This window comes from Excalfactoria chinensis, chromosome 1 (genome assembly GCF_039878825.1).
Source record: "Excalfactoria chinensis isolate bCotChi1 chromosome 1, bCotChi1.hap2, whole genome shotgun sequence".
In the NCBI taxonomy this organism is placed as follows: Eukaryota; Metazoa; Chordata; class Aves; order Galliformes; family Phasianidae; genus Excalfactoria; species Excalfactoria chinensis.
In genome coordinates, this window is record NC_092825.1 from 177,369,031 (window position 1) to 177,395,874 (window position 26,844).

Sequence of the window (26,844 nt, forward strand, 5' to 3'; positions counted from 1 at the left end):
TGCATTAACCAATGCAGTAGAGTTAATTGAATCACAAAAACCAAATCAGACTGTTTTGGAGAAGCCCGTTCAGAAATTTGAATAATTTTAAGAACAAACATACTTTGGTTGACACATATGCCCATCATTATGGATGAAGTTACGCAGTGGATGAATCTCACAGTATGTCAGATTGAACTATATCTTTTCAGTAGCGTTTTCAGTTGTCAAAACAACCTGTAGGAAAGGTTTTCCTGTAACTAAGCTTTTAAATCCTTTTCTTCGGAGTTGCTGAACATTTCTGTCCATCTCTTCTGAGTTTTTATCTCAGTTTTAATGTCTTGGTTATACAGGATAAAAAATCTGAAGGGAGAAATATGAAAGGGTACGATATGAATCATGCTCAAGCTGAAAATCTTGGAGCTTTTGAACAGCAAAAACAAGAAGACCCACAAGGGAAACGAGCCTGCTGGTAAACCTAAAGGAATCAGAATGAAATCATTTACTTCTTTATTTTCAGTCAAAACCTAAATGAAGTAAATCTTATTTCTATTTTTTTTTTCCTTGTATTCATGAACACATTGCATTTCTTTTTTTCCATTTGCTTTTCATTACCATCACATTGTGAAAAGCTACATTTTAATTATTTAGACAAATTAATTGAAATATAGTACAAGTAACAGATAAAGCAATTTTCTACATCTCTTGTTTAAAAACTTTGTGATATGTGAAGTAATAGATTTGTATTTTTTCTTATCTGGCTCCCGTTGACTGCTAACACTGTAGGCCTTGCAATTTCATAATGCAATGTGTTGAAATACCAGTTTTGAACTGCACTCAGTATTGATTTTAATGCAGTAATATTTGACATGCAAAGAGAAATCAGTGAAAGTGAATTTTCCATATTATAAATAATTTTACATTATTTATTAGGAAAAGATAGATTTAATTTCACTTATTAAAAGCCTAAACCATAATTATGTGTTTATATTATTTATTTATTGCTCAGAACATGCTGCAGATAGATTCATGTTTTAAAGTACCTTTCTGTGACCAAAAACATGACAAGCAATGAATCAGAACAGCACTGTCAAAGTTTGAAAGTATTATCTCCAAGCTGCAGCTTGCAGAAACGATCTGTATGTCAGCTCTCCATAAGGACAAAACCTAAGGTTAGAGTCAGTGCCAGTAGTGACACTGGAATAGGGTTATGCCAGGTTAAAGTAACTCGTGTTCACATTTGATGACTCATTTTAAATTTGTTCCCTTCAGTGTTGTTATCAAACTCAAATATGAGCCATGACTGTAAAATGTTTATGTGCCGCAATGAAAGCCTTTACAATTTGAAAGGCCCAGTGTTTTCATAGTATTAAATAAGAAATTGCATCAAAGAGTTTATAGGAAAAAGCCAGTAAAAAGCAGACAAATAAACGGGATCAAAACTGAGAAAGATCTACGTGCATGTGTGCTTCTCACATTCGATCATGTAACACTTCGAGTATGCCCCATGGACACTGGGGAAGACTTGAAGAAATTGACATGGAATTAGTTACCATGCACATTTTCAGTGTGTCACAAATTTTGACTGTGTGACATTCCTGTGGCCTTGAAATCCTCTGTCACTCTATTGCCTCAACAAATGCAATCGTGTCCCAATGGAACACTGCCTGCAAACAACATCCACATGGGGGTGGTCAAACTGGGCCTCCCCTCCTACACCCTTCTCCTTAGGAAGATCTCAAACTCAGCATTAATAATAACTGCAGTTAGAGTTCTAGACAGTCACCTGGATACTTCATGCAGCATCTAGAGTACTCCTCTACCTCAGGTTGACACACGATCCTGGGTGCTTGACATCAACCAGTCAAAGGGGCTCCCACACTTTCTTTTGGGGATCTCCTAACACTTAGAAGGAATAACTGAGAAAGAGCTGTATGTTATTTTCACTATTCTTCTAATCATTTTATATTCCACTGTTCTACAAACAGGAATACTTGAGGTAGCTGGGTCCCACTGTGTCACATTGGCCAGTGTTACCTCAATGCTGCCTTTGGATCTTGGCTGTCCTTATCTACTTACAGCTGTTATGAACCCCTAGAAAGACCCAGACTCTTTTTACTCAGTGGTTTTACAATGCCTTACAATCCCAGATTGCATGGGATACTGTGCAGTGTTATCTAGTGGTTGAAATCCCTGATCATGGCAGGGAAATTGAATGGACTGGTCTCTGAGGTCTGTCCCTTCCAATGCAAGCCATTCTGTGATTCCATGGCTTTTGTAACAGCCTTCTAAGGACTATAGCAGAATAAATACAACATGCTAAATGCAGTGAAACACTGCCCCATTGATGAGAGCTACACCCCAACAACCTTCATCAGAGATATGAAGCAAATCTCCCCAGCAAGTAAGAATACAAAGAATACTCTAGAAATTCATCTCACTATTTAATATCTAAATTTCTTACACAAAAGGCATTTTAGCATTTCTTGAATACCATTCAGTAATTCTCAGACAAAAACTTCATTGAGAGAGTTACAATTGAACATACATATCAATAATTTAAGGTAGAACACATTACAGGGATATACATTTTGCCTCAAGTAAGATTTACAAACCTAGGAAGTTTATAGATCTGGTTATACCGAAAAGAAAACCAAGTCTGTTCAAGAGTTGGAAATGTGAAAACAAATGTGAAAACAGTGAGAGTTGATGGCCACTATGGTAAAAGAGGAAACATGCCTTCGGCATAAGATCTATTGAAAACACTGCATCCAGTTTCTGAAAAGGAAAATTATTTATGGAACTCTTTGAAGGAAAATATTATATAGCAACCTCTATTAAAGAAGGCACTCCAAAAATCTGACTTCAAGTATTGTGTAATTTAAGAGGCCTGTTAATAAAGTTGTTTTATAAGTTTGTTTATCTGTAAATTATTAAAGAGAGGAAGTTATGTCACTTTCAATAATACATTCCAGTCTTCATATATGAAATCCCTGTTTTTGGCATTAAAACTCAACTCACTATAGAACCATTAGTTATACTTCCAAACTTCACCCATGTTTACCTGGAAAGTATATGGACTATACTATCACATAAATTAAAGGACTTATGACCCCAAGTCAAATCAACTAAAAAGACTTAAGGCTCCTGTATCTTCCTGAAGTCATAGAGGGCATCTTGAAAATTCCAAGTTATTAACTAAATGCATGAAAATAATTAAAAATTGTAAAATGCTGAATTATACTTAGCGCAGGATCTCTGTTCCAAAAATGCATTGCTAACCATGGTGCTCACAATCATTAGTTAAATGCAAACACAAAATCAGCTCACTCATGGCAGTGCATACTAAAGCTTGTAGAATAGTCTGGTTCTCCAGCAAATCTCAAAGTGCTTTACAGATGAAAATGGACTGACATGGCAATTGTTGGACATGCACAGCTTCCACTGAAGTCACAAAATATACCTCAAAATTAAGCAATAGTCAAAGAGCCCGTTTTCACACATTACTCATTAAACTCTCCCTGGCTTCAAGACCCAGTGAACTCAGCGGGGATGCTTTGGTAAATGGGAAGTACTGAACACAGCTCTTGTGGAATTTCACAACGTTCTTATTATCATGCTTCATTACTCCTTGCTACATCACACCTCATTTTACAAACAACACCATATAAAGGACCAAAGTAGTCTGTAATACCATACCAGTAGAACCTAGAGAAAAAAACACACACACACACACACACAAAAATAATTGATAAGCAATGCAAATGTAAATGGTGGAGTTAAGAAGAACCCACGATGCCTGGTTGTCAATCTTATGCTTTAACCTCGAGGTCAAGAAGCCCTCTTCTGCTGTCATTGCCACAACAGACCATGAACTGAGAGTGAAAATCTGTGGGGAAACAAGGAAAATATGAGAAAGCACTTATTTGGGCTTGGAAATAAAATCCTCACAGAACTCTTCTTTCTGATAACCAATTGGCAAGACTGGGGACCAGTGCCTTATAAACAAACAAAACCAGATCAAGACTCTTTTGAAAGGAAGGTAAAAGGAATCTTCTCTACCCCAGGAATAAAAAGCTGGGTGACTTCTGGAAAGAAAACAAAAGGGACAAAAGGGGCAGAGTTGGGCTGGAGATGAAAGGGAGAATCTCAGAGAGGTAAGAAACACCCTGATCCCTTCTTGGGTTTGGTGGAAGAGGCCTTAAAGATTATCCGGCTCCAACCCCCCTGCCACGGACAGGATTGCCACCCCTTAGATCAGGCTGCCCAGGGCCTCATTCAACCTGTTTTTCTAAAGCTCTGACACAAATAAAAGAGGCAGAAGGGTTGTCTTATCACCCTCATCTACCGCCCTAGTCTGCAGCCTCCTCTTTCCATGCTTTAACTCCATCTTGTTTACAAAGCATTATTTGTGTCTGAATGTTTATCTATGGCTACATTTGCAAATGGTTCTTCTGTTGCCGCTTGCAACACCGGAGGCCTGGGTTCGAATCCCCCCTGTGGCGCAAGTGGTAGAAGTGCCGCTCTGCTACACAGAAGGCTTGAATCCTGGGAGTTGGACTCGATGATCTGTAAGGTCCCTTCCAACTCACACGATACTATGATACGATGATACTATGATGATACTATTTTCCCTGGAAACATGTACAGAATACTGAACACTGTATTCTTTCCTATGCATACTTCAGAATCCAGTATATTAAACTAAATCCTTTTACTATATCCTGCTTTTTTAAAATATTAACCACCATTTTCTTGATGCTACCCATTAATTATTTGGAAGTTTTATAGCTTCTTTTGAGCTCATGCTAGGTTTCCAGCCATTATATTTTTAATTTCACAAACAGGGCTTAAATACATTGCCTACTGAAGCCATAAATCACTTACTGTGCTAGAAAGCAGAGTGCTCAGTAATTGCCTTTTTATTTACTATACTGATACAAGCAATTTAAATATGACTGAATTTTCAAACATAGAAGCAACATAGAGAGACTTAGTAGAGACGTATACACGTAAACAGCAATCAGCAGTCATTGTTTTCAGTTGCATTAGAATAAATGTCTACTTTTTTGAAACATTAGGACAACTTCAGGTTCCACTTGTGACTGTAAAGGACCAACAGCCTCAGTGTCTGCTGTTATGATCCTGATATCAGCTACCCATTTCACCTCATCGATCCTCAGATCTAGAAAGTGCTAAAATAGACAATACATCCTCCTATGGATGTGGTAGAAGTGCAACGTGTTTCTTTGCTTGTATGTTTCAGTCACTCTTGGCCAAGCTAGAAACATACAGATTTCAAAGACAGAAGCTCTCCTAAGGAAAAGACAAGGGATTTATGGTTGACAATATCAGGTAATCTCCCTAAGGGACAATACAGGAGTCCTTTTTCCACAGCAGTTGATACCTTCTTGAAAGAGACAGTGCAATTATCTCAGTGGCAAATATTGTCTTTTCTGGTAGATTTTCTCTTATTACTGTATTACCACAAGACTCAAGACACAACACGGTATTACATCAAGACCTGTATTCACACAGGAGTGACATATCAACCATTCTGTTACTACCTTTAGGCTCATGCTTGGACAACTCAAAACTTTCCCATGTCTCACTTTTCCTACTGGCTATCCTGGTATCTTTGAAGAGATAGTATCAAGCATAATATTAGTATGCACACTGACTTTAAACAATCTGGATCTGGGCTATTAGTGTAGCATCTTAGAAAGTGAATGTTGTATGACGTTCAGAAAAGTCCTAGAAGCAGTTTTTAGTACAATAAAGACTTAGTGATATTAAGAAAGCCACTAGCTTTATTTACTCTTGCTTACATGGGAGTATATACAGATACAAATATTATTATTTTATTTATTTTATGATTTATTTATTTATTTTTTAATCCTTATGGTCGTCTAATACCTGCGATATTGTTTACACAGCCCTACATTTCCACCCCTCTAAACACCCATAGACTTTTGAAACTACTCAGAAGTCACAAACAGGAGTGCATCGGTAAATAAAATACATACGAAACAGTATAAACTCAAACTGTTTCATAATGGTCGTAATTTGCACCCCTTTTTCAAAAGGGATAGTTTACCAGAACTGTTTTATTTCCCTATACTCTAAAAATGTTTAGGCCCTCAATCCAAAATATTCTCATTTGGAAAACAGTCCTGTTGTGCTCCTACAAATCTCCTCAAGGACAGGGAATGAACAATCTTAATGAGGACGTTTATGGGACATCCCGGGAGAAGAGGCAACCATCTCAGGAACAGAATGTGTGCTGATGAGGTACCCAAACAATACCAATCAAAAGACACCATAAAGCACTTTTCAATGGAGATTATTTGGACTACTTCTGAATTCCTACAATTGTAAAGTAAGATATTTCATTTGGGTGATGAAAACTTCCACGGAAAGTAGCTGGATTTGTGTGGAAGTCCATTTAGTAAAGTCCATACATTTAGTTTAAGAAAGGATTTAAACAGAAAACAGTTCTAATTGCTCACATCTAATTGATTTGAAAACAGCTGGAGGTAAAGCCCTGGCTACAGCACTCTATCTACCCAGTTTCTCTTTGCTCATTCCTAAGTACTTTACAGTCAATCCATATAATTACTTGTATTGCAGTTGATGCAATTTTATGTAATTTGGCTGAAACAAAATCCTTATGGGGAATGCACATACAAGACAGAATAAAGCAGTTGGCATCCTCACAGCCCTCAGCATTTTTCTTTGCAGCAGTTCCCTCAATCACACTGCAGGTCCTTCCCTATTCAGTTTATTATATATTTCTTATTATTTAGCTTATTATATATTTCTTATTATCATATAAACTTGATGACTAATGACATTAATTTACAGATTCTTTAATCTAGTGCAGGTTGATTGCTAACATTGAAACTTCACAGTTTCTGTGCAATAACTGGCACACCTCTCTCTACACTTCTACAACACAGTAACTAGCTAATCCCACAGTATGCTTTCATGATCATTAATGGTAGCTATGTTGGTCAACAAAATAATCAGAAGAGAGCTATGTGAGGTCAAATCCAGAGTCTGCCCAGAGACCATCAGAATCCACCCATTCTCCTTCCAAGTGCCATCATCTGTTCGTTACACGTTGATTTTGATTTTTCATAAACACAGACTGCACATTTTTTTTTTATTTATTATTATTATTATTATTATTTTTTTTTCTGAATCTGACCCAAGAACAATAAGAATGTGAACTCTCTTCTGGAAGTAAGAATTGAAATAGGCTCACAAACAGCTGGGAAGGATTGCTAGCATCCCAAGAGGCTATCTAACACTGAGTTGCTTTCCTCAACAAAGGGGCTCGATTTCTACATCAGATGCAAACTTCAGAGTATCTACCAGAGATGCAGAGCATGTTATTCCAGGAAAAACTAAGATTACACTACTCTTGGGACACAAGCTAGACTATTCTAGTCACCTCCAAGCCATGAAGGCAGAACACCCTTCTTCAGATCTAGTTTAGAGAATTAAAACCACTTGAACACCTTCTGATATAGGTGGTAGCGTTCTCCACACAAAAATTTGCACACAAAAACACATACCTGCATGTAACACAATGAAGGTGTAAAAACCAACATAAAAACCAACATAAAAACAAACAAACAAACAAACAAACACTGAAAACTACTGGAGGAAGAAAACAAGCAAACTTGTTGCATGTCACTATTAGCAGAGAGAGAAACAAAAATGTAGCAAGTTTTGCACAGTTCTGGCGGGGTTGGATTCCACCATCTACAAGGCAAGCCCTGTCCTGATCTTTACACACCATTTATTATCACATAAAGATATCCTGAGTGCTGAGTAGTTACATTTGCAAAAGCAGCTCTCAAGTTTGATAATATCACTTTTGGGAGTCCAATTTAGACAAATATAAGGATCCAGACTTAGTGAAAAGAAGATCAACATCAAAAAAAACCTTTGTTGATTCTCTCCAAGACATATGCATTATGTGCAAGGTAAAATAACCCACTTGACTCTTAACACAGTGTTACACATTTCTTTGCTTACTTGTTGCTGCAAGAAGCAGCAATTAAGTTCAACATTTACAAATGTTGGTCAGGTCTGAATTTCTTGTGCAATTCTGAGCTGATGTGCATATTTTAATCCAAATATGCAATATTATTGAAGTGGTAAAAATAACTATTACTACTTGGGTTAGTCTCATAAATTTCCTTTGTAAATTACAGAATTATAAATCTGGGACCAGTCGCTTGTTCTGGAAGGTTTGTTTTAGAATGTCACCAGAAAGTACTTTCGAAGTCCACATTTAACCTACACAATGTGATTAATCTGAATTTCTAAAAGAAGTGATCATTCACATAATTCAGCAGTACAGAAGATCAGGGTATTTCTGTTTTGGAGTTTAACTATGAAAACGTCTCTTGGAACATATTAACTGTAATATCTTTTCCACCATGAAACCAGAGGAATAAATGAAGTACTTACATTGAATAAGTACCTTTAAAAGCAAATAGATTTTCAAGTCAAATTATATGTATATTTTGTTCATAGATATATGATGTTGCGTCTTCAAGGGCTTATTTGTACTGAATGCTGGTTTTTATATATACTTGTATATCTATATTTAAATAGTGCATTTAATTTTGCTTTTACTTTAGCATCTAACTTAGTGTATGGTCGTCCATAGGAGTGAGGTAGGATAAAATTAATGATTCTATGCATCTTCACTGCACCGATCACACAATTTTTTCTTACTCAAAATATATATTATACAGAAGGCTTTTTTTTGAAATTGTCATGACAGATGATGTTTTTTTCAATGGTTTTTCAGTTAAGAAAGTATTGAAGATTGACAATGCAGTCTAAATCTGCTTCATATTTCTCTTGTCAGCTGCCAGGTTAGCAGCCACGTCAAAGAAAATACTGTAAGAAAGAATGACATAGATCAAGATCATAGAAAAAGAAGTGTTTATTGTGGAGGTGGCTCAGGTAGTAAAGATATCCAGATGCAATGAATTGACTTGCAGATTTTTATTTTTATTTTTTATTCTCAAGCACAGCTTTAGTGTGTGATCAGATATTGTATAGCTTCTTGCTTATCCTCCACAGACACAGTGTAAGAACATGCAGCATATGGCAGCTGGGAATGAATCCACTGAAAGCATCCAATGCAGCTCTTGAAATCTGGCCCTGGCACCCCCAAATTCCAGCTTCCAATACCTGTGTGAACATATGTGTGTGCATGCTCAAGTGAGCAAAATGTTACTCACTGTTGTTTCTGTGCTTCATAAAAATTACATATCCATTCAGTGCACCCACAGTGTTTGTACTTTCATTAAGTATCTCTCATGGTATCGCTTTCAGTAAACAGAAATGAGAGGCAGGAATGCACACATGGCAGGGCAATCATTTACTGGTGTCAATGAAGGAATTAAAAATGCTGTGCATGTGGGGACAGCACTGAGAGATCTTCCATGTAATCCTTTCTCCCTACTTAAATAAGCCCTGGTCTTTTATCTACTCCTCACATCTTGCCATCGTTCTCACCCAGAGGTAGAAACAACAAATCAACTGATTTACCTAAAAGTAAACATACAAGTAAATGCATTACCTTTAAATTTCCTATCTTGCCTTGAAACTCTCACTTCTGTTAATTTTACACCAGAATCCCAATTTTAAGTTGTTGGTAATTTTTACCATTTTTTCTCCATCCATCAAAATAATGAATGCACTGATTTGCCTCAAAATGATTCCTGAGTGAAGGTGTTGTCTAGCGACAGAAACAAAAGGCACAGTGCTCTACGAATTCATTTCTGGCTCCATTAGCAGTTCACCTGGTGAGCTGGGAAACCAACTCCTGCTCTGCGTAATGCTTTTCCAGGAGCCACTTCCCAAAGATATCAAAAGAATTTAACTCATAGATGAGCTTGAGTGTGAGTGGGCCTCAAGGATCGTCCAGTTCCAACAGCCTGCCATGGGCAGAGCTGCTGACTGCTAGATCAGGCTGCCCTGGACCTATCCAACCTGGCTGTAGCTTTGTTCATGAAGTCTAACTCAGGTTCCCTCTATAGCTGGAGAAGAGACGAGTCTCATCCTAAAAGTCTGTGTGACCTCAGAAACATATATGCCTTAATTGCCTATAGACAGTCCTTAGGAAACTAGCCTAGCCAATGGTCCCATTTAATTGTAAAATAATAATAATAATAATAATAATAAAATCAAAACAAAAAATGCCACACCTTTTAATTTAGATTTGCAAAGCTCCATAATATCATTGGAAAGGAAATCCCTGAATGTTTCAGGAACGATATACTTTTAAAACAAGAATTGTGTGCTTGACTGAGCTCAGCCCAGGGAAGCTGTGCTCTCCTTTTTTGACAGTCTTCAAATGGTTCCTGGATTTGGCCCTGGTCACCCTGCTCTGGCTGTTCCTGCTGAGGCAGGAGTTGAGCCAGATGGACCCTTCCCACCCCAACATTTCTCCTTTATTATCAGAGGGCTCAGTTCCCTCCTATATTTTTTGCCCTTTCTGATGTTTCACAAGCACAGAAAAGGAAGTCAGAGATTTTCTCTTCCATTTGTTTGTAACTAAAAGCTGCAGTATACACACCCTGAAGCTTACAGGAGAGATTTGAAAGCCAAATTCAAGAGCAGTCCTCCAGAAAACCTCAGAATGGCATGCTTTTAATTTGAAATCAAAATGTTTTGTTTGATCAGCATTTTGACAAATTACTGTACAGATAAGCTTAAATTCTTAAGAATTCCAATTATCTGGTGATATTATCAGAACATACATTGATCGTACAGAATCACAGAGTTAAGTTGGAAGGGTCACTTAAAGGCCACCCAGTCCAATTCCTCTGCAATGAACAGGGGCACCTACAGATAGACAAGGTTGCTCAGAGCCCCATCCAGCCTGACCGTGAATGTCTACAGGGATGGGGCATCCAACACTTCCCTGGGCACATGTGCCAGTGCTTCATCACCCTTAGTGTAAGAAAACATCCTATTTAGATCTCCCTTCTTTTTTTTCCCCCTGTCCTGTCACAGCAGGCTGTACTAAACAATCTGTCCCCTTCAAGAGCTAATATTTGAGCCTCAGCTTAAGCATATAAGCATCAGTTAACAGTGAGAAATCTCAGTTATAAGCTCTTTATAAGCAGTTTATAAGCTGTTCAGTACTTTCAGCCATGTTTCTACACAAAGTAATTCACCTGTAGGCAGAGAACACCCTCTATTAAAAATGATACATGCTGAATCGTTTGGGTAAAATAAATGTTTCTTTTGCAGAGTCTTCAGTACCTTTATAGCCAAACCACACAATTTTCTGTAATAGCTTCTAAATGTTAAACTCTGGATGGTATCACAAGGACCAGGAAAATCATAAGACAGATTTTAATGACAATGAAGGATGATAAACAAGTGATGCTGAAGGTAACTAAAAAGCAAAGCATCAAGCCCAGGCATGTATTTGCAAAATTCAAAAATCAGACAGAAAATAAAAGCAACACGGTTAGAGTAAAAAGTTGGAAATAAATATAAGCCCCTGACATCATACAGTGTATGAAAGGATGTTACTGTGAAAGACCTTACACAGCAAAGGCATTGGTAGAATTTATTGCTTAAAAAGTAAATAAGAAAACAAACACAAAACATATGCTTTTTAGTTAGAATATATTTGTTCTAAATGAAGAGCAGTTAGGGACTAGAAGAAGAAAGGGAATTAGGAGAACAAGGAATTATTCCAAAGCCAGTATGCAACTCCATACATCTCTTGTTCACTGACACAAATTCTTGTTCTCTGTGTGAGATGAAAAACAAGGCTTCCAGCCCAATGAGGGAAAAACAGGGAAAGATATTAGAAGAAACTACATATGTCACAGTAAAATTAGCAGCTGCAAACGTAACAGCTGTTACAAAATAGAATTGACACTATTTGTATTCCCAATGAAACTAACGTATGACTTCATGATTATCTTACTAAAACAGTAAGAAGGGGATATTTCTGAACTTAATAAATCACTAACAAAGCAATTTATAATCTCCAGTATGAAGTTCTAACAAATATACTATTTTTCTGTATAAAATTAAGCAGACAAAGCTACATATGAACAATAAGAAACTGAGCAGACTACAGTAAGTGAAGTTCAAATGAAAGTACAGAAAAAAGCCATCGTGACTTCAAGCTTTCACATGTAAAATGAAAACAAGAAAAGACAAGTTTAAAGTGAAATCTCATTTTCCATGCACGTCTTACTGCTGACACAGACAGAATATACTATTTAAGGAAACATAAAGCTTCTTGATAGAAACAAGCTAAATATGACTAAATTATGAAATAAGTACTTAAAATGAAACATTTATGAACATGGGTATGGAGCAAGCCTAGGAGCCTATATGGAAGCAGCAACTGCATTCTAGCAGACTAGGATGGTCATATTTCCCACATACCCTAAATCATAGCATTCAGATGGCAAAAGCTTAAAGCTTCATCTAATACTGACACTGTAAATGGATCTGCAGGAACACAATAAGAAAATAAACCAAATCCATAATTTGTTTCTGCTATAGTAGGTGTTGGTTATACTACTCAAAGCAAAAAATGATGAAAAAAATAGAGTGAAGATTTTTAGAAAGCGTGTCATTCAGTGCTGGGTGAGGTACACTCCATTACTGTACTGTTTTAGTTTTGCAGAGGAATTAAAATATGGAGTTGCCAAAAAGAGCCTCTGAGAAGCCCCAGAACCCCCTTGCTCTCTGCAGAACTCACAGGCAGAGTCACATAGGGACTACAGCCAATCATATAGAACCACAGAATGCATTGGGTAGGAAGGGAGCTTGAAGACCACCCAGTCCCAACCTTGGCTGGTTGCCCTGTCCCCATACAACCTGGCCTTGAGCACCTTCAGGGAATGAGCACCCACAGCATTTCTAGGGAGCCTGTATCAGGGCCTCACCATTCTCTGAGCATATTCTCAGTAACATATGCAAGATCTGTATCCAGTCTACCTATCTTATACAGCCAGACAAGAGAATTGTGGGACTGTCTCAGAAAAAACACTAATTTGTCCTGAATTCACCACAGCTGCATTTACAACATCAGAAGTAGCAAAAGCAGCAAACACTAATCACAGCATCCAACTGTGCCCATTAACTGCTGACATAACCTTGAGCACTCAAGGATTAGTGTAAATAAGTGCCAGTTTTAGTTTTGAGATTACAAGTAACATTTCCTCTCATCTGATATATTATCTGAAGTTCTTGCAACCACGTGATACTACAAGATACATTAAATTACATAGAAATCTCTGCATCTAAGAAGCAGTTTGTGCCTCAGTGAACTTCTGCACTCCTTTCAAAGAATGATGTGTTAAAAAATATTAGGAAAACTAATTTCCTAGAATCATCTGCAGACTGGCTGAGCTCTCATCACTGGGCAGTTCATGGAGAGTCAGGAGGCAGAGGGCTGACATTTAACAGCTAGAGGTAACAGCCTACAATTTTGCATCTTGGTTAAGAAACAAACCCGTATCAGTTAATAGGGAAAGCTGGAAAGCTTGAGACACCACTGTAAAAAGCAGTTTAACATTGCTGCCTGAATGAAAGGCTCCTATAAAGGAGATTCTGGTCCCTTGTCAACTATTACCCGTAAGTTAGGATCTGAAAATACAACTCCAGAGTACGACTGACACCTCTGATGTTATTAAGTTAAAAACCAACCAAATGCAAAAAAACCACAGCAAAACCACCAACCCCTAAGACAAGAGTTGCAACGTATCCTGTATATACAGCCCTCATGCCCATCTTCCTATCCACTTGTATTATTTTTTCCTTCTAAATTCTCCTATCTTAAAAAATGCACAGAAGTATTCTCTCAATGTACTTGAGCAAGATAACCAAAGAATCATACATCTAAGCCTCTGCTTTATTAATCTTTACATCAGGGATGTATTCCAGCTGAGATGAGGAGAGAATTTGTCAAGCCCATCTGGTCACCATCACAAGAGTCCTTGTCCTCTTCTTTCCTGTTTCCTTAAGCTGATGCTCACTGTTGGAAACACGATCCCCAGCAAATGGGCTTTTGGTCAGATCCTGCATGGTCTTTCTTAGCTTATGTTATACTTTTTAGTACGTGTGCATGAAATAGAATCTTAACGTCTTGCGTTCTTTGGTAATTAAACACAGGGATTCTAGGTGAAAGCCAACTGCTGTAATGCACTTTTATCCATGTATTAGTTTTCAACAGCTGAGAAAAGTGTTCACATTTCAAAGTAGAGAGGAAATCTATAGAAAACAAATAAATACAAATATTTATTCTACCCACACACTTTGTGACTATCTTATTTCTGCAGCATCTGGAACAAAACTATATGTGACAGTTGTAACAAAGCAGGAGATAAACACTTATATTTTTTTCAGGCAGAAAGAGAGAATGAAACGGAGGTAAGAGCTAGAAAATATCCCTAAGTGCTCAGAAAGTGATCTGCAGGAGTGAACCCTGGATTTTTACTCTCATATTTTAAAAAGCACAGGCTTCATGCATCAGTCGTTCTGAGGAAGACATAAGGGAAGGAGCATGCTTTGTAAAAGCCAGTGCAGCTAATTGAAGTTACAACACACTGTGTGTGCTTCAAAGGCCCAGGAACAAAAGAACAGAAAGGTGAATTTATTACCATTGCAGCCATGGGATGCTTATAACTCTAAGTGCAGCTCTCCAGTAATTTCCATTGCTGATGTCTGCAAAGAGAGACACCACCCATCACAGTGTCTCTCTGTTACTGCCCTTCCAACCAAATCTCAGTGACACTGAGCAAGCAGCCAGCAGCTCACTCAAAAGGTGATAAAGCAGAAATTCACTCGTTGTAACTACCTTTTGACATCCTGGTCAAATCAGTGTGTAATTGACGAATGTTTTCCCTATATGCAAGCTGTTAAGGAGGCAAGTTCACTGTATTGCTTGAAAGACCGAGATCACCTCTAACTTCTAACTCGTTTAAAATGTTTCCAGGGAGGGCAGTGAAGCAATAGCTGCAGAGAGACTGCAGTGCATCAAAGGCAGCTTGCAGACCACTGATACTGAGTATCTGGAAAAAGTCTTAGGGCTGAACTCTATCCCTTTTACAGTGCTCTATTGGGAAGGAATGAGGAAACAGGAAAGAATGTGGACATTTGAAGCTAAGATGTGCACTAAAGCTTTTTAGCAGGTTCAGGGAGAGTTCACTACTTTGTTTGCCCAACTCTCAGACTGTGTCTTGCAGGACAATTCATCTCTATTTTACCTTAAATTCACCTTTTAGTTCATCTTTAGTATTTTAGTTTCACTGATAAAATGCAATTTTTCTTAACTCCTTCTATACTAGGCTGTAATCTACTGCTCTCACCTAAAATCAAAACACACAAGCCTCCCTATAAACTACACTCTCAATAATAATTAGAGGTTAGGATGCTCAGCATTGGTAGACCGCCATTTACTCTATACATGAGATAAAGTACATGTACTATTTTCAGTTTTTAAAATACAAGTAAGAAGTGACTCAAAAGCCCCACTTTCTGGCCATTTCTTCTACTGATATAACCACACACTCTCACTGCTGAGCTCTGATTTTTTAATCTTGCTTCCAATAAACTTGCCATAAATAATTTCACATAATGTGCATTTGTATGGACTTTCCCTTTTGCCTCTTCTAATTTTTGGAGGGACAGTGAGCTTATATGAGAAGAACAGGAATTAAGGAGCAGAGGAACTGATGAGAAGTTCTCTGTTCTTTATAATAGCCCTAGTAGTTCCATTCATCTCCTCATCACGCAAATCACTGCTTGCATTTTCCATCCTCCCTTTGTTTACTACATATGTACATTTTTACAGAACTTTCTCTTGCTTCCAAGCAATTTTGTCTGACAAACAGGCAGCATGTTTCAGGTAAACACCAACCATATTACATTTTATGTGTTAGTCTCTGCATTAGTTTATCCCAGATAGAAGAAGAAACCAAAGTGCCATAATACCAAGAGGAAAAGCTACTCAAGTTGATGGCAAGCACTGGATTGTTGCAGGAGCTGCATTTCTCATGAGGTTGACTGCCAAGTGTATACACATAACTGTGAAGGAAGCTCTTTTGAGGCTTAGATAAAACATTTAACTATTTGAAACAAGGAAAGGAAAATGTAAACATTGAAATATATTTCTACAGTACTAACCTCATATTCTTCCCACAGCTAAGTATATAATTTCATTTTGGATGCATTGTAATATTGCCAAGATAAATATTCTGTACAATTTTCTTAACCACAGGAGAACTAAACTACTGGAATGTAAGCTTTTCCATTTAATTCCTAATCATCAGCTGCCTTATGCCACCAGCAGCTGTTTTATGCCACTGCCTGCTACTTAAATCATTACCAGTTAGTACCTGAAATATCAATAACTAAAGATTTTATCTATTGCTTTTGTTTGCAACTAGATCTAAAGGTTTAATAGTCTGGAAAAGATAAAGAAGATATTGGTTCATATTTCTGTGGCTATTCCTCACTCTCCAGAAAAGCCCCAAAGCCATAGTAAAAACAACTCAGCACTTCCTACATGAAAATGCAAAATCAAGCTATTCAGGCCCTTTGCCAGTTTTGAAAGCATTCTAAAATGAGGAGCCCCTGAAAGAAGCACAACTGTACAGTTTTAAGGTCTTTTAAGGCTGTGTTTCAATAAACACTTCAGGAAAGTTAAATAATATAAATGCTGTAAATTACAAAGAAAGGAGAAATAAATTGTGTTGAGTCTTTAAAATAAAACAAATACTTATGCTGATATAGAATATCTGCCTTTCTGTATGATCCATAAAACACTAAGCAATTTTATGTGTAGGCTGTTTTAATGGCACTTTAAAATGTTTCATCTTTTTTAAGAGAGAGAAACTTCATCTCATGTCTGTACCTGCACAGCTAAATTAAAATGCAGTACTTCAGCAGTCAGATACAACATGCTGGACCATTACAGACTGCTCTGTTTACCTGAAAAAAATGAATCATTTCCTACAAGAATGCTGACTTTGGGCCCTGTTCTTACAGTTCCTATCACTTCACTGTATCTGGATGTTTTGGGTGAAACAAAAACTGGCTGTGCTTTGCTGGCAGCTCATGTGGTTGGGACTAGTCTGCCCTCAAGGGGGTTCTGGGGAATGGAGTAGCTTTATAGGAAAAAAATGAATAAATATGTAACATAACACCTGGTGGATTTCATCAGCATCATTTGAACTGCATGTTCACTGAAACTGAATTTGACATAGTGCAAATCTGGTAGAATGTAGGGGAGCAGCACGTCAACTAGAAGTTCATATATAATAGGAAAAATCTGCCAAGTAATACATGCTTTGTGTATTAACAATGACTTAGAACAACTCTGAAATGCCAGTGATTGCTATAAGCAGTCTGACACCATGGTGATAATTACAGTTTAATATCACTCGACAGCAAACACAACCGCCACAGCTAATGGGAACATGGCTTTATTCAGAACCAAGTGTGGATAGCTGTCTGTCATAGAAATGCTTTTCAGTGCTTTTTCTTTAAAATAGCCCTGATTATTGATTATGCACTTATATAAAAACACATTCTGTTTATTTAACTAAGGATAGATATTTGAGATTCCGTTTGCTCTCTCTGCACATTTCTTAGCATGGCCTAATTTATTCTGCTTGGTGACTCAAGTGCAGATAAGCCATAAACAGATGCATGATACCAGATCTCCAGCACAACTGCAAGTTTGATAAATACCAGCTGTTTTTGTCTGCTATTATCGAGACTCAGAGAAACAAAAGAAAGTATCCTGTTGCATAAACTCCAGCAGCAGTAATTCACCTCCCCTGTGTCTCTGAAAAATCTGCCAGGCTGAACCTGCTATTAGAACTGTACTGCTTCACCTGAGACCTTAATGTCCCCTAGGCATGGCACAATTAGGCAGAATTAACCACTTGTGTTTTCAGGCTGTAGTGGGACTTCTGAATTTAGCTAGAACGATCTGCTGAAAACTGATACAATGGTACAAGCATGTCTTCAGAGACAGCTGTACGCGTGGAATTCAGTCAGGCAATGATTCACAGAGACAACTACTGTGAAGAAAAAACATATTTTGCTCCTATGAAAAAGTAATAATTCTTTCATGAAATCCTCCACAGTCTTGAATACTTGAATCAGGAAAAAGCACACCTCACGGACAATAGTACAGAGTTCTGTCACTTAACTCTGGACTCACAAAATCAGTCAAACCCAGTGAAACTAGGTTAAACTCTAGAAAGCTAATTTTTTTACATCAAAATATGGATGAGGTAAATCACACCCTCAGTTCTCTTACATGTTGCTAAATTTCTTATTGACTCTTTTATTTAAATAGCAGTCATTTTCTCTCATAAATACTAATGATCTAGGACTAATTGTCCTGGAAGCAGAAGGACACAGTCATGTAGTAGTAGAGAGAGACTACAATTGGTAGGAACAGTTAATCTTTGATTAATTCCAACCTGGCTGTCTGAAGCAGACTCAGATCTTCCTGGCATTTGTGCTCGTGCTTATCTTTTGCACTGTCTCCAGAAGCAAAATAGAAAAGAATGTAGAATAAGCAGTAACAAAAATAAACTGATAGATAAGTGTTGAATACTTACTACACACACATTTAAAGATTGTTCTTATAGTTGCATACAATACTTTTAAAAGCAAGTCTGTGAGAAAAATAGAGTCACTTCTTACAACTAGAATTGCCTCTTGAATTTTCAGTTCAGATGATTTCTAATGATAGCTGGGAAAAACACTGTCTACAGCAGCCTCATCCTTTTAAACAGGTGAATTTATGCACTTGTCTTTTACCATATGTCTTTAAGTTTATTATTTTGCTTACCCTCCGGCTGGTATTGTGCTATGATTGTTACCGTCTGCCCTGCTCCTTTGAGTGCAGCTGCAGCCTGCTCATGGGTAGCACCTCGAAGATCGATGCCATTCACCTACAGAAGGAATACAAACAACAGATCTGAGTAGTTTAAAACTAGACAGAAAGACCAAGGTTTTTATTTAAATACCTGATGCTTGCTCTGATGCAAAAGTGAAGGTACAAACCCAGAAGGGCAGAGAGAATGCTACCTATGACTGCACATGAAGATCTGTACTAAAATGGCAGACACTGGTGTTCCTACCCCTATCATTCCTATCATCAGACCACCTCTTTTGGGGATTTTCTTCTCTACTGACTTTATTTTTGGTGGTCTCTTAATTAATTGGCTTTTGTTGTTGTTGTTGTTGTTTGTTTATTTCTCTTTTTCTTTAATATAAGATTTACAGTAAATTACATTTTTTGCTGCATTGGAGAAAATTGCAGGCAAAGAAACTGCTCCTTCAGCCAGAACTTGAAAGCCCATTCTGTAGCTTCAGGGAAACCTGGAAATACATGAAGCAACTCGAACCAAAAAACACTGATCAGAGGACTCAGAGAACTGAAAATTCAGCTACCATTTTTTTCTTCTCCTGTTGCCTAGAAATATAGCTCTATCTTGCATGTGATGGCAATGGAGCTGTGAGCGGGGACAGCTTTGCTACTTCTTGCAGTCCTACATTGGTAGGTATTCCCACGGGGCCACCCTTATTTTATAGAATCAATTCATTTGGAAGGGCCCCTTAAAAGTTGTCTGGTCCAACTCCCCTGCAGTGAATAGGGACACCTACAGCTCTATCAGATGCTCAGATCCAGTCCAATGCTACACACTGAATATTTCCGGGGATGGGGCATCCACCAACAGGGAAACCTGTTCCAGTGCCTCACCATCCTTACTGTAAAAAACTTCTTCCTTACATCCTATTTAAATTTCTCCTCTCTTACTTTGAAACCATTTCCCCTTGTCTTATTGCAACAAACCCTGCTACACACTCTGTCTCTTTCTTTCTTACAACTGGAAGGCCACTCTCAACTCTACCCAGAGCCTTCTCTTCTCCAGGCTGAAAAGCCCCAGCTTTCACAGCTTGTCCTTGCAGGGGAGGATTATCTAATGATCATATATATTGTGCTGCATGAGCAGTGGAAGTTTAACAGAATACTCAAAGTACGGAATACATTACAAAAATATGGGATTGTTTCAAATCTTTTTTGATTTGTAGATGTGGAGTTAAATGCTGTGTCAGCAGCATCCCAAAGAAGGGACAGATTTGATGTATAAGATTATTAACTGCTCCAGTAATGTGAATCTTGCTTTCTGACACAGCTTTTACTCTTTGGATGTGGTGAAGTATTTGTGATTATTTAATGCATTGACTTTATTTATTTAATTATTTGAGTTTCCTCCTCATTTTTTCAAAGACTACCATAACGTTTCAGTGAATAACAAGAAACACTTGGCATACAAATAACATCAGCGGGACAGAAATTCATTTCCAATTGCTCAAGAAAAGAAAGGTGAGAAAGGAAATGAAGTAAAGAGGGAGAAAGAGAGCAATGTCATAGATTTTGTGACAAACATACCATGGTGGCAAATTACAGCTGTTCATAATGCTGTTATAAATTCATTTATTTTGATCAAGTATGTTTTCAAACTGGCCTGTTTTATCTTGCTGTCTTTCACCAAATCTTAAAGAAGCCGACTATTTTTATGAACACATATTTAACTATTATTTACATGAAAAAAATTAGTACTGTACTGATATGTGAAGGCTATTTCAAATATTAGTCTTAGACAATCTGATGTGTGATTATAGCTATCTAAAACCAGTAGATTCCAAGAAGACTGCATTATGCTATAGCAGTGCTGACTGATATGCAATTGACTGGACAAGCTTTCATATTTCTGAAAACACAATTCCTTAAGACCTAAAGATTTGCTTGTTAAATCTGTTTGACAAATACAATCTTCTCCACTTTACATTTTTTTTCCCTTTATAATAATGAAGAAAAATTCTACATATTTTTTCCTAAGCAAATAATCTTTTATTCACCCAAATAGTTTTTAAGCTTCTCAATTTGATATCACTTAATATTTCCCTCCATTATAGTTGCAAAAAGGATTTCTTCTCATTCCTTAAGAAAAACAACAAAAATTAAATTTCAGTTCCCTATATTCCAATGTCATTCAAAGCTATAGGATATGTAGAACTTTAGAGAAGTAATCTTTAATGGTTATAAAAAACATACACTGGCTTTATCTTCAAATTCAGAAAGGAAACAAGTAAATGTGGAAATAGTGTACCAACACAACGTAACCTATTCAAATCTTACCTTACACATATCCTCGTGCATATTGTACAATGACAATATGATGTGGAAGAGGAAATGTATTATAATTTGCCTCACAGAAAAATAAATGAATTTTGAGTTACTGTGCCTGTATGTGAATTTCACAGTAGAGGGTAGGAATGCCACTACCGTGCTGATAATAACTGCTTCATCCATGCATGTATCTTATAGTCTTTGGGGCAGCAGAAGAATGGCATAGGAAGCAGCATAGTACCAAAGGGATGGATTCTCAGCAGACAGGACAGAGGATGACTGATAGAATATATACAGGGATAAGACAATTCAAGGAACACTGGAGTAGCTGTTACAAGCTAATATATAGGCTGGAAGACCACCATACCTAAATAAACACTGAAAGCAAATATCTGTGTCAGAACATAAAAATTTGTGACATAAATATGTATGGATCTCCATGTTGCTACAAGAGGAGTAGATACTAACTAAATGTTTGCCCTGATATGTATTGTTTCCCAGTATTTAAAAGCAATCATAATCAACTCCCCAAACTTCAAGTTGAAAAAGAGCATATTCATTTAAGAGCATTAATTTTTCATGAAAGACACAATTAACTTACACATTTAAATCAAATTCTTACCCTCAGGCCAAAATGAAAAAGAGCTTTCAGAGGGGTAAAACTAATAGTCTATATTGCCTTTTCCTCTGAAACAGTATCTTAATTTTAACAACTGCGTATAGCGATATATTTGCCCAACCTAATTTAATGGCAATTTTAAAAAACTCATTAAATTACTGCTTTCAAATAATTTGATGTTGTTTAGGTTAAGAATAACCAGTAAATGAAACAAAATACCAGGAAAATTTGCAAGTGTGAGTAGGAAATTTTAATACATATTAAAAGGCTATGGGCTATGGTGCTTTAAGAAGCATTATACAATAAGCAAAGCAGCACTGCTGTTCTGAGCTGGACCACATCCTGATGTCCTAGCCTAGAATGATTTTGACTGCACAATTTCCAAAGACTAACTCCAAAATGAATTTGACATAATGGAAATAAGAAGAGCCTCCAGCTTATACTGATGTCTGTCTCTCTTGCATGCTGTAGCAAAAAAAAAAAAAAAAAAAAAAAAAGGTGGTTAGAAAGCTTATGAAAGAAGTGCTGCAATGAAAGATTATGGTTTAAACTGATCTGAATAAAATTACGCAACTATAGTTCATAGGAATTATAGCAATTGTCCTTGCATTCATTGACTCAATCTAAAGCACTGCTGACTTCATTAAATTCTAAATCACAATCTAAATGAAAGATAAGATTAATATTTTAGATAGATAATACTCTTTTAAAATTGGAAGAGTTATATTCAATTTAAAACATCTGAATATCATGTCCCATATTAACATAAATTGGTAAAATTCTAAACAGTGTCATTTAAAGACTTGAAACAGTCTGTCTGTCTTCAGTTACAATAATTAGAGTATGATTCTTATGTAGGTCATTCAAATACAGTAAAGGTTAGTGGAATATCTATTTTATTTAGGTATTTGTTTACTTAAACAAACTTACTTCATGTTTGTACAGTAATTAAGTGAGCAATTGGAACCTTTTGTTGAGTTGTAAAGGAAAAAGAAATCATACCCCTCCTCTGGTGAGAAAAACATAAAGGAGTTCTTTTCATTTTTTCTTTTTACTGTCAGTGACATTGCACAGTGCTTTTGTAGTGTAAATTAAGTAGTAAAGAAAGGTACCTCTTTACCATAGAACAATATAGCAGATCTTTTTCGAATTACAATTGAATTTGTTGAAATCAGAACTTCTGCCTTTTGAAGAAGCAAAAAGAAGCAAACTGAATAAGGACAACTCACCCTACCAGATTCCATCAAGAGAAGATAAGAAGAACCACATTCATTTACCTTAACTTTGCACATCAACTTTAGTATTATCAAGATCCTTAACAAGAAAGGAAAGCTGAGCTGCACTTGCTAACTGGTTGGTCACTGGAAACAATATATATATATAGCACCACACCTTAGGTGATGGAAACAAGGTCTTACAGCAAGACAGCTAACACTGGAAGATGCACTAAGTAATGATCTGTTCTGAACATAACCAGGGAAGTTTCTTCACAAGCAGGTGGCATAATCATTCTACACAATGGTTTGCACCACGTCCACAACTGATATAGTCCAGTAAAAAAGACAAGAGTTCTAAAGTACTCGTGGATGTTGCCACAGTGACCAGGCACTGGAATGGGCTGCCCAGGGAGGTGGCGGACTCACCTTCTCTGCAGGTGTTCAAGAAACATTTAGATGTTGTACTGGGGGACATTTCCTTTAGTGAGTAAATATTTGGTAGGTAGACGGTTGGACTGGATGATCTTAGAGGCCTTCTCCAACCTCGATGATTCTGACTCTATGCACGAGTACCGCCCGTGACTGGGCGGTAATGCGTTCAGCGTTCAGCACCGCGGACAGCTCCGGATGGAGGAGGGGGGGCGGGAAGCGGTGCCGCAGTGCACAAATTGCTGACATAGCAGCTTTCTCACTTCCCAGTTTACCTTCTTCCACATTGTCAGGCTCTTTCTTTTGCTTTTCTCTCACTTCTCTCATTTCTAACCTTTCCCATGCCTAAGAACTCCAATGAAAGTCTAATACTGTGTTCTACTTCACTCTTTTTATGGGCCAGCACTTTCAATGACCTTTTCAGTCTTCCTTGTCTTGCTACCTTAGAACTACGAGTTTTGCCTCAAGTAAGTTGGTCTTTATGCTCTGATGAGCTAGGCATTCCAGAGGCAAATTCTTCTCCGTCTGGAAAACAAGAAACACTGTGGGGATACAAGCTATATCGTTTAGTATGCTTTTTCCTGCCAGCTAGACCAGTTGAGAGTGGTATCAAAGCACTGCATCTTTGAAGCAGGAATAAATATTGTGGTACTGAAGTGGTGTCTTACACACACTGCCGTTTACAGTAGGCACCAACAAGCTTCATGACTCATCAGGCTGCCTGATTCATTCCAAATGGTACCTGTTAAGCCTGAAGCCTGAGTCAAAGATTTACATTTTAACCCAAACTGTACAGATGTTTTCCTTATAGAAGAGCTGCTTTTGTGAATGAGCCAGATTGGCAAACTGTGAGACTAAAATAGTTTCTGAAAACAATTACTGCAGTGATAGTTTAAGAGCCATTTCCTCTCCATTCCATCAGAATTCCTTAAAACTTCTTTAAACTGGGTTTGAAATAAATGATGACATTGGAAAATATCACACAGGGTCATTGGATACTGAATGGACATAAACTTATTTCAATACATAGCTACCACCTACTTCTATTGCCAGCTGGGACTGATTCGATCACACAGTTATGAGGTGATCTATGGCATTTTATCTCACTGCTAAATGGTACAGTCTAGACAATGACACACAGTCTTTTCATATTCATACAATTTTTATTATGAATAAAAATATTATATATGAATATCACACTGGCTAAAAGCACAGGTTGCAATCTATTAACTTTTCTTTTTAATAAAATAATATACTTTTTTTTTTTTAAATACACAAAACATTCTTTAGTCTTAATAAGTAAGAATACTAATTTAAACTAACATCTATATCATTAGATTTTAACTTTAAACCAAACTGCTACTTATTTCACCTTCCATCCTCCCACTTGGTCACTCAAACACCCTTATATTTCTGCCACCAGCTAGTCTCATGGATCTCAATAGTGTCATCTCCTAACTTAAGGTCTGCCTTCATACATTCACTCCTCTTTACAGCTTCTACTATCTTTCTGCTCCAAACTGATAAAATATCAAATTGCCCCATCTTCCTTCTACAGCTTTAAGTTTATGCATGACTGCTAATTTCATTCATTTTCCTGCCTCTTTGAATTAATCTTCTTATTGCCTAACTGCATTTTTAGCACACAGATATTCCTGTCTCCTTCTCTCATCCTGGGTCATTTAGGAACTCCCCTAATGGTTGCAGGTATTGTGCCTACCTTTGTTTCCAGATAGTCCTAAAAGGACTGATTCAGAATATGGATATAGCTAAACTGTCATTGATTAATTTTACTTATAATGCTACAACGTTCTTGTTTCACATCAAACTATAGTATAAGCAGAACTAATTATTGCAATTCTCCTGTTTCTGAAATGATGTAAGTTCTTCTGTTTTAACAAGTGTCTTATGACGCAAAGATTATAAGAACAATCACACCAGCCGAAACCTATATGCAAAAATTACTCAGGTACTGACATAAAGTGTAAGTCAATATTAAAGGCTGCTTAGGCAGTCTTTCTTGGTGACTTCTCTGTTTTGACAGGCGTTCCATTTCCACAGAATACAGTAATATGTCCTGTGAGATGTGAGACAGCCATTGTCTTGTGTCACAACAAATCTATACTGAATTCAAGCCAGTGACCACAAGGCAATTTATGACTACAATATTTAGTGGTAGCTTGTCCAACTGGTACACTCAGGAATGTTCAATGTTAAGTTTATTTTTATTTTTAATTAAAAATACCTGAATTAGAACATTCATATTAATTTCTGATTCTGCAGATTACATCTGTGTGACTCAGACATTTTGAGCAGATGATCAACCATTGTTTCAAATAAAGCATGTTTTTTAAACTAATGGAAAGGAAGTAGCCTTTGCTTTCTGTACGTCTTTTCTTTTTATGTCAGTATCCTGATGGCTTGTTTGTTCAGGAAAAGGGCATATCTCCATCTCTCTCTCTCTCTCTCTTCTGTTTTTCTTTTTTTCCCAAGAAGAGCTCAAGTGAATTACTGCAGATATCCATCAAATATCCTACTTAATGGATGCCCAATTTCTATTATTATGCATTACATTTTATATGTTGATTTTTTTTAATCACTCAAGAACCCCAAACGTTCTGTGCAATAGAGCAGAATGATGCTCGAAGCCTAGTCTGTTTAAGCACAAGACAGATGTCCAGCCTGGGGCAAATCTCTGAATGAATAATGCTCAGGGATGTAGCTATTTCATCCAGCAGTAGCAGTCTTGGCTTTCAAATGTCTTGTTTTAGTTTCCCTTCATTGTGAGGCTTACAGCAAGGGTATACCAAAGGCTGTAATTCTCACCCCAAATCCTCAGTACATCAGATGTGACATAATTCTGTTTGACAGTTTTAAAACAAATTCTTCTAGTTATGAATGTTTGAACTGAATGTGAACTCCTCCTTAAGTTATTAGTAGCTGAATAGCAAGCAGTCTGGCATCAGATCATTTCTACTCATTGAGGCAATTACAAAATGAATGTTTTAGAGGCAACTGATGATTTCATCATTACAAAAATACACAGGCTCTTGTCTAGGCCAATTTACTAACTTTACATGACACCACTGACAACTTTGATAGCTAACTAATTGGCAAAATGAGACATATCTTACTCAAAAGAATTGTTAGTATCACTAGGTTCTGATCACATGGCTTGTCTACATCAAAGAGTTAAGAAAGCAAACAGTTAGTAACTGCATTGAGGTAATTGCAATACAAGCTGAATATCACAGAAAGGTAAAGGGAGAGAGTGAGAAGAAGAAGTAGGGGGAAGGAGAAATCCAGAAGGAATACAGATTCCTAGAATATAAAAGCAATAACTACAGTCACCTAATATATAGTATATA

General features: G+C 37.1%; 1 protein-coding gene across 31 annotated transcripts in view; it reads right to left on the reverse strand.

The window, feature by feature from the left end:
* The window catches only part of DLG2 (discs large MAGUK scaffold protein 2), a 981,657-nt gene that overhangs the window by 183,511 nt on the left and 771,302 nt on the right, over positions 1–26,844 (reverse strand). For all 31 annotated transcript variants that reach the window (XM_072326879.1, XM_072326883.1, XM_072326882.1 and 28 more), the window contains one exon: positions 18,863–18,965. In XM_072326879.1, the coding sequence (XP_072182980.1) occupies positions 18,863–18,965 (103 nt within the window). The remainder of the gene's footprint in view (positions 1–18,862; positions 18,966–26,844) is intronic.